The 14,718-nt window shown below is 42.3% G+C and overlaps 1 protein-coding gene across 2 annotated transcripts in view; it reads left to right on the top strand.

Annotated features, from left to right (window-relative positions):
• Positions 1-81: 81 nt before the first annotated feature.
• SH3TC2 (SH3 domain and tetratricopeptide repeats 2) overlaps positions 82-14,718 on the top strand; it is a 71,240-nt gene continuing 56,603 nt past the window's right edge. For both annotated transcript variants that reach the window (XM_046667312.1, XM_046667313.1), the window contains exon 1: positions 82-345. In XM_046667312.1, coding sequence (XP_046523268.1) covers positions 294-345 — 52 coding nt within the window. In that variant the 5' untranslated portion in view covers positions 82-293. The remainder of the gene's footprint in view (positions 346-14,718) is intronic.

Below are 14,718 nucleotides of genomic sequence, written 5' to 3' on the forward strand. Positions count from 1 at the left end.
CCTGAGAGGCATGAAGCAATCTGCAGAGAGGCAGGGAGGAGCTCCGCTCCCCAGTCAGAGCCTGACAGTGCAAGGACTATGGGTCCTGAGGGCTGGGCTGCCCCTCCCATCCTCCCTGGGCCTCCTGCTGCAGCCAGGATATCAAAGGCTGCATTGTGCATTGAGCTGGGGCCTTGGTCCCTTGTGTGCCCGGGAGGAGGCGGGAGGAGGGACACTCTTGGAGGGCTGTCCCCTCCCAGTGCTCTTCTGGCTGGTGTTCCCAGGGGTCTCGGCCTGAGGAGGATGGTGCACACATGGGTGGCTGCTTCTGCATCCCCGGGGAGCCGAGTCTGTCCTGGGGCCCAGGTGAGTTTTCGGGGGGGCTCTGTCCTGTGGCTTGGCTGAGGTGGTTGTTTCAGTGAAGGCTCAGGGATTTGCTGGGGTGGGGGAGTTGCTTTTCCAAAGACAGGGTGATGGTTGTGAGTCCTCGCTCACTCTCCTCTCTGCCTTATTCAGTATTTGTCATTCTGGCTTTGTGAAAAGGGAGTGAAGCCTGGGAAGCATCTGCTTTTCCTGAAGAGAGAGGCTTTGAGCTCACTCTGTGAGGAAGGAGTGCTGCTCTTGGCTGCCACTCCCAGGGTGTGACTAAGCCCTTCCTTCCTTTCTTCCCAGGATTCCCTAGGTCAGGAAGAGAGGTCAGGAAGTGAGTTCCTCTGGGACCATCGGTGGTCATAAACTTGGCCTCAGTCACTCAACCCTGTTTTCATCAGAGTTGCTGTTACTGGAGAAAAACAAGCAATTTCCTGCCTCCTACCTGTTACAGTGTGATTTTTTTCTTGGTATGTCAAATTGAGGCCACAGAGAGTTTTGCTCTAAGAAACTGTCAAGTCATCTGAGACTTGACATAGGTGACCAACCATTTTGATGTGCCTGGGACTGAGGGTTTGCCCAGGATGCAGTCAGTGTTAGAAACGGGGTGGTCCCAGGCAATTGGGATGATTGGTTACCCTAATGCAAACTCCTTCCTTCTTTTCAGAGCAGGGCCAAATGGGGCCCTGTGGTTGCAAGTACGGCATTTATCAGGAGGAGTGGTGGCTTTAGGGCAGGGAGGTGGATTGGGGGAGGACTTTCCTGGGAGATGGAAGAGCACTAAGCCGAGGAAGCCTTCCTAACAATGTGAGGAATCCACGTCTTCCTGGAGCCTCACCACGGTTCCTTGGAGAGGAGCCCGGGAGCATCCCCCGTTGAAGGCTTTCTACTCTCTGACAGATGACTTCACCTGCAGCCTTGTGACCTGGGCTCATAATGTGGAAGGCTCTAGAGGTCCTCAAAGCAAACCTGAAGCACCACGTTCTGCTTCCTCTGCTTGAGGTCCCAGCCTAGACAGCTTGACACCTCCAGGAGGAAGAGGCTCCCAGGCTAAGGCCACCTGGACCTAAAACCATAAGCAAATAATGTCTCAAACAGTGCCCTTGGCACAAAGGCACGACCTTCAGCTATGAAACATTTTGCTTCTCCAGATTTCTGGGATTTATAAATTTTTCAGACCTTCTTGCTAAATCCTGCAGTCATTGTAGCCCATGGGTGCAGACACAGCACGTGGGTGGGAGAACACGAAGGATCACAGGTCTGCAAGTCAGGGAGTGGGGACTAGATGTGACTCAGTCTCTCTCCATGGGGGCAGGCATCATCGTGGGTGATCACCCGCCCTTGGAGGCCAGACTGTCTGGCTTTGATCTTGCTTCTTTGACTTGCCTTGAGCAATTTATTTGACCTCTCTGGGTTTTAGTTTCCTCATCTGTATATTTTATGAGATAATTATGCCTTCCTCATAGAGTTGGGATGGGATGGGATTAAGTCTCTGTGTGAAACACTTAGCCTGGCACACAGTTAATTAAGCACAATAAATAAGTTAGCCAGATTAACTACATTTCCATGGCCCGAGCATATCATGCTCTGTCTCTAGGCCTCCATTTTGCTCATCTATAAAATGAGTGGGCTGTAAACTCGGCCTGAGGAGGTGTCTTAGGGAGCTCTGCCCCCGCTCCCTGACCCCCAGCACTAGCTGGAGTAACTGCTTCGGTTTGACATTCTGTCCTTCAGCTCAAGATTCCATATAGAGGAGTTCTGCAGCTCAAAACAACCAACCAATATTGAAGAAGCTTCCTCAAAGTTCTGATGGCGCTATCATTCAGTATTTTATTCTTTCCCCTGTTTTTTGCCACTGATAATTGCTTAGCATCCAATGAAACGTTGGATTCACTTTTTCACCAAGAGTCAGCTTGCTGTTTACTTCTATTAGGGCTTTTTGTGCCATCCCCCGATACTGTTCTCCATATTTGTAGGGGCTTTCCCTAGGGAGGTCGATATGCGTATTCTAAGTCTGAAGCCAGTTGATATAAACATTCTCTTCTAGGTTCCCCTATTTGTCATAGAGAAATGGAACAAAGTAGGAGACACATCCTGGAACAACTTAATAGCTGTGTGACTTTGGACAGGTCTCTTATATTCTTCGAACCTCAGTTTTCCCGTTTGTAAACTTGATCTAATGGTAGTATCCATCGCATGGAGTTTTTGTGAGGATTAAATCAGATAACTCATTTCATGGATTTAGCACAGAGTCTAGCTTCTGATAACCCCCTCAGTAATTGTGGGCTGTTTTATTGTTAGCTAATAGGAACCACTCCCACATCCCTTCTTCCTAATTCTGACGCCATTGGCGCAGGAGTCTGTGCTCACGTTTCTTTGGCTGTTTCTGCCATTGTGTCTAAGTGGGAGTAAACAGCAGGGACCAATGGTCCTTAGGGGTAAGGGAGGCAGGAAAAGAGAAGGCTCTTGATAGCACTGAGCCCTGGACAGCTGCCCAGCTGGTTTGCTGCGGTGTGACATGACGAACCTTGGCTCTGACGACCCCAGGTGCCGCATTCTTACGTGTGGACTCTGCCTGCAGCATCAGTCCCCCTATGATGTTTCTCATTTGCGCCATAAATCTCCCAATTGTACATAGAGGGAGGGTGAGTTTCTGATCAACTGTAGTCATCTCTGACTTTCTGGACCCTTGGAGATTCTTGCCATTGTTTAATAATAAACTACAGCTGCTCACTTGGGGCCACAGAGCAAGTCATGCCAAAGTTCATTGGTCTAAAAGCTTCTAGCACTTCCCCCTTATCTTCAACACTTTCTTGAAGAAATTAGGCAGACATACATTCTTAAACAGAGGATGAGGGAGAGAAACATTTGCCTCCAATGATCTCTGGTGTTTGTCACTTTCCTTTCCACCTTTTTGGTAAATACGAATCATCGGGATAACAACAGTCCATCCATGGTGAATGCGGACAATAGTAAATGACGCTTCACATTTGAACTTTAAAAACTCGTGGGTCATTTTGAACTTACTGATAATAGAGACTATTAGAACAATAAACCCACCGTCTAGCTTTCGCAAATTTCTTCTTTATGCCACATGAGCTTCAGAGCTTCTTTCCTTCTTTCTCTTAACTTTTCAAAAAATAAGACATTACAGATACACTTAGGGTCTGCTGGTAGTTCTTCCCAATCTCATCCCCTTTTTCCTTCCCCCAAATTAATCCTTTTCTTGAATTCAGCAGTTTTGTGCTTTTATTACATATTCATGTACTCTTAATCATTGCAAAGAATTTATTGTGAAGATTTTTAAACTTAGACAAAATATCATTATGCAACTTGCTTTTTTTTCCCTCAAGATTATGATCTGAGATATATCTATGCATATAGATGCAGCTGTAGTTCTGATCTGATATTTTTTTCTCACAAGGACAGTGTGAGTTTTGCATCATAAAAACTGCTGGTGGTATGCTTGCCAGGTCGAAGAAGGAAAAAATATGTGGGTGGAGGAAAAAAAGCACACTGGGAAACGTTTACTGTTTAGTTCTCTTCCTAAAGCTGGAGGCAGCAGTGGGTGGGTAGGAGCAAGGAGAGACTGAGAGAGGAGAAATGGGCGTGAATTCTCATTTCTGGCAAGTTTCTGTGAGTGATATATTTCCTGGATTAGAGACTTTAGACTTCAGAGTTCTGAGGTCAGGTTAATGTAATGGAAACAGCAAGGTCTGCACCCAATGATCTGGATGGCTTCTGACTGTTGACGAAAATAATCCATAACCAATCTATAAATGGAAATTTAAGTGAGTTTATTCTGAGCTTAAATCTGAGGATTATAACCCAGGAGAGTCTTTCCACAAAGGAACAGAGCACTCCAAAGAAGTGGGGGTATACAGGATGGTTATATACCCTCAAAGAGTATGTTTCACATATGATTGAAATGTCCCTTTTACAATAGTCACAAGGCTGCTCTGTCAGCACAGCAATTGATGGAAACGGCAGATAGGTCTGCTGTCTCAGTGAACGCTGCAGGGTGGCAGGTGTGTTGCCTCGGGCTGGGCGGTCACAGATGAGCGCTGCAATCGGTTCCCAGCCTAAAGAAAGATGCTTAATCTTTAAGGAGATGCCAACGTTGGGAGGGAGAGAGAAGTTGCGCCTTTATCTCAGGGGCCTTTGCTCTTGCCATAGGGAATCTCTAAAGCAGATATACAATGCATGCTCAATGGCCTCGGTCAGGCCCTTTTGGAAAGACAAGGTCAGGCCGAATTAGGTTTACACCAAATGGCTTCCTCATATACTCTAATATATCCTATTACTTGCCATTTTTACTTGTCATTTCCCCCTTTTGATCTCTAATCTTTCGATAGAAAGCATTGATGATCAAAATATTGTCCCTCGGCGCCAGGGTGGTTGCTGCCTGCCCTGGGTCCATCATGACCCCTCGGTGCTAGGCTTTTATTTCATTCATTTGCCTAGTCGTCCACGTTGGGGGAAATAGTGGACAAGCATAGCGTTATATATATATTAACAGAGGAAACGTTTCATATGTCATGTAATTCCCAATTAATTTTAGAGTGTTGCACAAACATTGTATATGTGCTTTTCTATGACAGTTTACATTTACCTTGTATATGATTATAGAACAAGTACAGTAACAATAATAACTCAGCATTTTAAAAGGATTGGTCTGAAATGAATTCTTAGTCATAGTCCCTATCAGAAAAAGAAATTTGTCCAGGGTTATAAGACAGATCAACCATCTCAAGCTGTCGAGCAATCATTACTTTAGTGTGTATGCCACTCTTACAACACTGAGTAAAGAAAACAACAATTAATTTGAATATTATGACTAGTAAAAGAATTCCAAGAAGTAGTAGAAATATGAATTCCAATCCGGATCGGAAAAGGGAACTGATACCGGAAGGGAGCTAGCCAAACAATTCAAGACTGGGTGTCGGATTGCACAAGGCATCCACTTGCTCCTTCATGAGTTTCAGCAGAGATGACACATTGGAAGATTCATCACATGTAAAAGCACAGCATCCAGTCTGAATGCTTGTATATGTACCACCTTGGGATGCAGTAAGAACATCTAAAGCCATTCTGTTTTGAAGGACAGCCCTTCTCATTAAAGACATTTCAGTATTTAATAAGGCTGTTCCTGCTTGACTATCATTAAGGGCTTCTTGAGTCAATTTAGTCAGAGCTTTCATATGTAATAATGACGTCTTTTAGCCCCAAAGAAGAAGCAAATATAGCTGAAAATATAGCCATACCAGTGGAACACTGAACAAGCCCATCTGGCCTTAAAGAGAGGGAGATTGGCAACAGGTTTTAACTCAGCCTGACTCCTTCCCTGCTTTTAAAGGAAACTCAGGGTGCAATGTTTTAGCCATCCAGGCAGTAGGCAAGGCCAAAGATTTGTTCCACGTAACTATTGAGTTCCATTAGGAGTCACTCGATAAATGCCTGGCCTTCAAGACCAGTGTGTTCCAAATTAATCCCTTTGATTAAGTATAATAATATTCCAAACAAATTATAAAATAGGTATACAGTTTAAGCATAACAAAGGTTTAAACGAGATATAAGGTTGGGAATACAGACCTGGTCCGGAGTCTTGGGACAGCTGTCTACAACAGATGCCGTCTTCTCCTCCTGGTATGGTCCTTTTCAACAGGGCTGCAAACAGTTTTATTTGATGTCTCTTTCAATAAATAAATTCTTCAGGTTACAGTCCAAGATCCTTAATTTCTGGGAATTCTCTGTGAAAGAATCAGCTACCAATCTTTCATTTCTTTTAAGTGCCTTGATGAGACCTTGACAATAATGTAAAATGTCTCCTTTAAGTAAAGTTGGTTCATACATTCCTTCGTTTAATTTCATAGGCTGTCCGGTTATTATCTCGAAAGGAGACAGTCGATGTTTACCAAAGGGTGTAGATCTAAGATTGAGGAGCGCTAGTGGAAGAGCCTTCGGCCATAAGAGATTAAATGCTTCTGAAAGTTTTGCCAATTGAGTTTTGATTGTGTCATTAGTTCGTTCCACCAATCCCGAGGACTGGGGATGGTAAGCACAATGGAAATGTTGCATTATTGGCCAAATATTACAAATAGATTTAATTATTTGTCCCGTGAAATGAGTTCCCCGGTTTCTATGTAACTCAGTAGGAATTCCCCAAACAGGAATTATTCTCTCTAATAGTAATTTACCTACTGTTAAAGCCATTGCTCTTCTGTAAGGAAAGGCTTCAATCCAATGTGAAAGCATGCAAATCATTACCAAGATGTATTTATATCCTTGAGATGGTGGCATTTGGACAAAGTCCAATTGCCATACCTCAAAGGGTCCCTTAGGAAGAGGAAAGTGGCCTTGTGACCCATGGAGTGGGTTTTTCCCCATAAAATCATCTTTTCAGGTGCCCAGTGGGTTAATTGGTGTATATGCTGGAGCAGTGGCAATTGTGCTCCAACAGGTACTATGGGTTTCTTATTGGGCCCGAACCACATCTGTGAGGGGGTGTCAAAAATTCCCCCTTTTGACTGCCATATCTATTTCTCTTGTTCCGTGGCAATTTCTTGAGCCTGTAGAAGGAAATCTTTTACTGGGTTAGCAGAGCTAATGGGAAGCAGCAGGCATTCTTGAGGCTGGACAGCGTATCCAGCTTGATAACCGTCCTTGTTTATCATTTAAGTAAGATCCATTTGTAAACCAAGTTAAACAATAGAATGCAGTTGTGGTCTTCTCTCCCTTGTGATGTTGGAAGCAAGGTAACAAGGTTAATGGTTGGAGCAAATTATAAACTAGTTCCTGCGTCCAGGGGGCAGGCAGTCAAGAAGACTTCTAGATGTCAGAGTCAAAGCATCTTTTTGCAGCTTGAAATGTCTCTGATGATGTCATCGGGCATTCAGGTATCTTTTTGAGTGGCTTACAGCTTACACAGCAACAGATAGGAATCTCTCTTAAGTTTCTATCAAGTCGTTCAGCTTCAGTTTGCAGGGTTTCAGGAAAAAGAGCATATTCAATTCTCAATGATTCCAAATGAAAATGAGGTAAAAATTGAAAACATTAGTTTGGAGGTTTGTAACCAGATATTTCAGTAGAAGAATTCAGGATTCAGTCCAGTTCACAGGTGGAAAAAGCCTCAAAGACAATTAACAGAACTAGGATCTAATATCCACAAATGCATATTATAGTTTTTCACTGAAACATAATTCTTCTCTCTAAAATCACCCTCATTTTTACCAAAGATAGTCAAATTAAGACTAATTGGTTTGCAAAATAAGTTTGGTTTCAAGAAACTTGGCCCAATTATTTACATAAGAGCAGCAAGAATAGCAGTTGATCATGTAGGCTCTTAAATCTGCTTTGCTGGAATTCTTTTATGGGAATCTCAGATTGAACTTTAAAGACCTCTCGAGGCCAGGAAAACCAAGCCAAGAACTTGCCGTCAGATTCTGCCTGCAGTACCTACAGATTTGGGTGGATTCCTCTCTTCTCGATGTCCCCCCAAAATATTCTGAGGTTCCTTGCACCTGCCAGATAAGCAAGCTTCCTTACTTACCAGGCAAGATTGCTGGAATCTCTCTCTGTAAAGCAGGGTATCGGGCCCATATTTCCAAGTGTCTTTATTTCCAGAAAGTCAACCTTATTCCTTAAAGGCAGTATTGTCATATCTGAGTCTGTATGTTTCTCTCAAATATGACATTCCAGTCAAAGTTTTGGTAAGATAACAGATGTGTCCTGTTATAAGGAGAACAGATTCTTGTTGAACTTATGCAAATAACTATATTGCCACGAAATAACCATACTCACTCACAAAGAGTTTCCAAATTCTGGAGGGATCAGGTAGGGAGAAAAAGATAAATGTTTCAGTTCTGCTCATAAAGTTATAATTTCACTAAATTGCTATCAGGCATAGTTAGCAGAAGAGAAAAGAGAAAAAGATTTCCTTAAATCTGAGAAAACAAAACAACACATCAAAAACAAAATTTCAAACAAAAGTCATAAAAAAATTATAATCATCCTCAGTTCATTCAGTCCTGTATGATCTGTTCTTGATCTTAATCTTCTGTTAGCAGTTTTATGAGGTCATCAGTTTTTCTATTAGATTTCTGTAATTTCTTACCCAGTTCAGTTCTATGATCTGAAAGTTTGCCAGAAAACTGTAATCCAGAGTGTGTCATAGTCTTTTCCATGAATTCCTCCTAAGATGAGACATATTTGCAAAAACAAAAAGCATCAGAGTAAAACAACTAACTGTAAACAACAAAAGACTTAAAAATGACAATTGACAGAGAAACTTGGTTATTTCTGTGATATATAACACCTTAAACTAATAATTAGAATTATGGCTGATAGCCAGGACAGATCAGAATTTTAGGAATGTTATATAATTTTCAAAACACTTATATCAATAACATTTACCACATAATACCAACTAAGAAAGATTATCATCACTTATCAGACAATGCTTCCAGTATAATTTAACAGACCAAATAAGCCTAATTAGTTTAGAATCTTCCACCTTATAGGAAGAGAGAGCAAATTTTTCTGTGAAGTCCCAGGGGCCCTCTCAAAATCCTCAGAGAAAGCCTCCTCCTTCATCCAGGTCAAAGGAAAACCTTTATTTAGGACTTGAATTTTTTTTGAGAGAGAGAAGCTTGTCAAAAATATCAAAAGATTTTTAAAACACTTATTTAAACAACACTCACTGTGAAACAATGCTTAGGTATCAACAACAAAAAAACCTTAATAGAGAGACCTCTGTCTTTTTGCACCTAGGAAACGTAAACACAGATACAACAAAACATAGATCTTCTGCAAACTCACTCAGAAGGAAAAATCTTTTATAATCTCTTTATCAAGAGCAGACTAAGCATTTAAGAAAATTATCCTTTTAAGAGAGAAAGCCAAATTCTAGTTTTTGTACCAGTTTACTTTTTCATATTAAAACCCACTTACTTAATTAGATTCATTTCAATCTTAGCCAACTTCACCAGGCATAAAACTCTTTTCAGAATTTCTTTCACAAACCTTCTATAACTTCTTTTGCATTCAGAATTTGTCCCATGCTTGCTTTCTTCCTTCTAGTACATTAGGACAAATTTATCTTTCTTAACCGAACAAACAAAAATACTTCCATTCTTTATACCTTCTTTACTGAAAACATACATTTTAACTTTCCTTGAATGCAGAGCTGTTTTTTTTTATTAATTTCCAATAGCTTTAATTATATATGTTAATTAGAACTTTTAACCATTAACAGACAAAAGGTTAGCAATTATGAATTGTCTTTTATATCAGCATTCTAAACACTTCATAATTTCTAGGAACACGTCACTTTACAGTAAAAGACCCAAAGACTTTTAGCATCTCTGCAATAAAAAGCCAAAAGTAGATAAACTTAGATGTTTAGCAATGTTTGTGTTCTATCCAATCCCAAAATGACCCAGATACTCAGATTTTTATCACTTAACTTAGCAGAACTCAAGATTGTTACCAAAAAGAATTTGGAAGCTGTTTTTTCCTCCCCCTCCCCCCCTTTTTTTTTTCTTCAGTCTTAGGAATTAGTAATGGGCTAGGAAGTAGTTTCTGGAGAGGGGCGATGATAATCCCTGTCGAGATAAAGGAACTGGGTGGAATCTGAACTGCCTCTAGAGCAGTATTTCCAGTCTTGCAAGGATTTTCTAAGGACAGTTGCTCTTGATTTCCCGGAAACTGGATTGTAACTTGAATGACATTCTAGGTTGATCTACCTGTCCAATTGCATCATAAAGGCACAGAGAAACCCCTCAAGTTTTCTCCCAGCTGGAGTTTCTGGGGCATAACCTATGCAATTGAAAGTTTTTCTAATTAGTTAGAATGCACCCGAGTGGTGAGTCTCTGGGGATGCTTACAGCACTCCCCATGGCAGTAAAGCCAGTGTCCGACTGATGGTGGACTGGAGAAGGGTGCAGAGCCTACAAAGGCCTGGAACTGGCTGGAGGCCGGGGCTCCCAGTACCAGGGTTGAGAGTTAAGTCCCTGGCAAAAGGTTCTCAAGTTTTCGATTTTACAGAAGGTCCAGGTTCTGGTCAGGTCCAGCCTGAACTTAACCTCAACTTGGCGACAACAGAAGAGATGATGAGCAAAACAAAGAAAGGAAAAGAAGAGATCGAACCTTGCCCTCATGGCCTCTTCCAGAGGGTTATCAAGATAAGAGTCACACAACAGTTCCTGCGCTGGGCACACAATCCCAGCAGGACAGTTCACAGAATAAATCACAGGTCTCCTACCCTCATGACTGACTCAGTAGGTGACTAAAATACTCAATGAGTCAACTGTCAAGAGAGGGCACCCCACTTAGGGTTGCTGGGGTGATCAGGCCTGGAAACTCAAAGTTGGGGCTCCCAGGGGTGGAGCCTTTGACTCTTTAAAGATTTCTTTGTTTCCCGGTTGCAAAGCTCAAAAGGAGACGAAAATGGCCCTTGTAACTCTAAGAGAGATGAAAGAAAAGGAGCCATTACCTTGAAAATTGCCCCATTGGGGTTCCTGTAGTAAGGGATGATGATTTCAGTGCAGATGGGGTCTGGTTATTGTGTGGTACTATAACTTTAGATACGAATCTGGTCATATAGATCGGTATGTGGGTGAGGATGCCCTGGACTTCTCTCCCTGGGGCAGCCCTAATTCAGACCATAAACTTTAAAGACATTTGGGTTAGTTCTATTCAGAAAAACTTTTTGTAAGTGCTTACTTTAAGTCAATGGAATAGAGCTCTTTAGAAATTGTACCACCCGGAGGTAAAATATAAAAACTTTTGTGACATGTATAGACACACAGACAGACAGAGCAAAGATTTTCCTTATATTAGTTAGGTGTTCTCATAGCGGACCGCGGTGGAAAAACTTGTTTTCCGAGTTTTTTTCCTCTTTCTCTCATTTGGCCTTAGCAATCTGGCTTGGGATCCCCCTTTGTTAAGCAATTGCAATCACGTCATAAAGCCAACCGGAGTCTGGAGGAAAGGCTGCCCATTCGGGAACTGATTTGGGCTGTTTTAGAAGCTCGATTTCCTGCTTCTCTTTTAATTTTGTTTTGTTATAAAGTCCAAACAACTTCTGAGGACAGTGTAGTGGGTCAGAAGTGTGCTGCTTGTGAGTGTTACTCCCTATAAAAGGTCATAAACACTCTCTTACGTGCCTCGGTTTCTCCTCCGGCAGTCTAAAACCACCGTGGGACTCAGAGCGCGGGGTGACCAGCCCTTATGTGCGTGTCCCCGGACGAGCCTGTAATTAATTACCGTGAGTGAGAGTGGAGTTCCCTATGGGACCGCTGCACGTCGTGAGGATTGATCCTCTGACACTCCTGCTGAGGTCCTTAGTCGCCTAAGGATGCCTTTTGGTAAAGGCCGGGAGGAGCAAATGTCCGTTTTCTTCGGAGCTGAACACGTTTAGTCTCTCATTTCTCTATCAAGCAGTTTGTTCAGACTTTGTAAACACAGTTCTTTCCAATTTAAAGCCAAGTTAAAAACGTCAGCCTTCTCCATTCACTCCCAAGTTCCTCTAGGCTCCTCTGGCCTAGCAAATTCCTCCTAGGTTCCTCTTACCTAGAGTATGTACCGGTACCCCTTAAAAACCTCTAGTCTTAAGACCTTACCCAGCTCATATAAACTCTTGGACCATCAACTTAAAATAAGGAGGTCCGGGTTTCAGAAGAACTCACCAGGGTCACCTGAAGAATGCAGTAATCCGGGGGGCTCAATGGGCCCTTATTGGTACCAAATGCCAGCTCAGTGTGGATTCCAGGTGGCCTCCGGTGGGTTTCTCTGAAATCCTGCCACGACTACGCCAAGAACTGTCGACGAAAATAATCCATAACCAATCTATAAATGAAAATTTGGGTGAGTTTATTCTGAGCTTAAATCTGAGGATTATAACCCAGGAGAGACTTTCCACAAAGGAACAGAGCACTCCAAAGAAGTGGGGGTATACAGGATGGTTATATACCCTCAAAGAGGGTGTTTCACATATGATTGAAATGTCCCTCCCACAATAGTCACGAGGCTGCTCTGTCAGCACAGCGATTGATGGAAACGGCAGATAGGTCTGCTGTCTCAGTGAACGCTGCAGGGTGGCAGGTGTGTTGCCTCGGGCTGGGCGGTCACAGATGAACACTGCAATCGGTTCCCAGCCTAAAGAAAGATGCTTAATCCTTAAGGAGATGCCAACGTTGGGAGGGGGAGAGAAGTTGCACCTTTATCTCAAGGGCCTTTGCTCTTGCCGTAGGGGATCTCTAAAGCAGATATACAATGCATGCTCAATGGCCTCGGTCAGGCCCTTTTGGAAAGACAAGGTCAGGCCGAATTAGGTTTACACCAAATGGCTTCCTCATATATTCCAATATATCCTATTACTTGCCATTTTTATTTGTCATGACTGTTGCTAACTTGCTGTGTGACCTTGGTGAAATCACTACTCCTCTCTGAGCCTCAGTTTTTTGATAGTATAATTAGAAGTGGAACTAACTGATCTCTTAAATCTCTTCTAACATTCATTTTCTACAATTATTGCCTCTTCCTCATTGTTATCCCTCATATTCAATATGTGGAGATTCCTTCTCTTTTCTTACTTTCAAATACAACATCATTCACTATATTCCCTCACTTCTCATCAACAAGATCACAGTCCACGTTCTCACATTCACATCCCTAGATTGCCAAAGAAGGTTTTCAGCTCGCCTCCCTGTCTGTCCTCCTTCCCTCTCCCTGTCCTTCCTGTGCCCCTTTCATTATGCCACTCCCATGCTCAAGAATGTTTCATGACTCCCTATTGCTTGCTGTATCCATTCTAAATTCCTCTGCTTGCCTCACAATGTTCTCTCTATCCTACCTCTACTTTATTAACTTTAGCCCCATGATCACCCACCTCTCTGGTACATACAGGCTGGCCTCTGCTGTCTCATGAGCATGCAAAGCTCTTTCCTCCTCCCCTGCTGATCTCTTTACTGGTAACCCTACTTTCCCCTCACCCATAGAAATCTACTGAGAAAGCAAAAAGGAACCCGTAGGCTGGGGGATAATATTTGCAAACCACATATCTGATACTTGTATCCAGAATGTAAAAAAAAAAAACTCTCATAACTCAGTAATGAGAAGGTAAATAACCCAATTAAAATGGGACAAAACGTTTATACAGACACTTTCATTCAGAAAATTACATGGATGGCAAGTAAGTGCATGAAAAACAGGCTCAACATCATTAGTTATTAGGGAAATGCAAAGTGAAACAATGAGATAAAACTGTAAACCTATTAGAATGGCTAAAACTAAAAAACTGATACTGTCACGTGTTGGTGAGGATGTGGAGTGACTGCAACTCTCTTAGGCTGTTGATGGCAATGCAAAATGGCACAGCCACTTTGGAAAGTATTTGGCAGTTTGGCAGTTTTTAAACAAATCTCAATGCTATTTGAATTGAGTGTTAGCAACTTTTTCTGACCAATAATAATAATAATAAAAATGAAACTAGCTTTCACAAAAAGTAATTTATTGATTCATAAATGAAAAGTCTGGGAGCTGTTTGCTTGAGGTAGGGCTGGATCAAGATATTCAAATAATGTCATTAGGAAGTTAGCTTTCCTAAGCTCTCTTTGAACTGGGTTGGCCTCAACCTCAGGCAAGCTTTCTCCCTGTGGTGGGCCCCACAGCTCCAGACTGTCACATTCACAGCTCCAAGTGTAGTGGAAAGAAATCTTCTCTTCCCCTCAAAGTGCTCACGTGGGGCCTGGGACCAATTCTCATTGGCTTAACTTTGGTCATGTGGCCATGGCACAGTGTAAGCTGATTGGCTTATTTTGAGTCATGTGCCCACCTTTGGAGCTACGGATGGAGTCAGTCCCATCTGAACCACATAGACTGGGTTCACATGGGTCACATGGCTAATGAAAAACCCAGGGGTTGAGTCCAGGACAGTCTGATTGTAGAGCCTTTGTTCCTAGCCACTTTTCTACCTGCCTCCAGTGTTAGAAAACAAATGCATGCCCCTTACAGAATATTTGGAAAGTAGAAAAAAGAATAGAAAACATGATTAAAAATGACTCAGCAATAACCACCATAGATCTTTTGGTTTATTTCCTTTCAGTCACTTAAAAAAATTGTATATTTTTCTGGAAGTATTTCATTCTGTACGATAGTTTTTTATTGCCTTGCATCATCTCTGGCTCTTTTTCAAGGCCCAGCTTGAGTCTTCAAATTCCTTTATGTTGAAATATAATTCCCTGTGTAAAAGTACTCCGTAACCTGCAAATCCCTGTGCAGCTCTCAGCTCTTCTTCCTGTGATAGAGCTCATTCTAATTTCCAGATTCCTTGCTGCTTCTCCAGGAGCTGCCCTCTGGCCCGTGGGTCCC

Source organism: Equus quagga, chromosome 7, assembly GCF_021613505.1.
Source record: "Equus quagga isolate Etosha38 chromosome 7, UCLA_HA_Equagga_1.0, whole genome shotgun sequence".
Classification (NCBI taxonomy): Eukaryota; Metazoa; Chordata; class Mammalia; order Perissodactyla; family Equidae; genus Equus; species Equus quagga.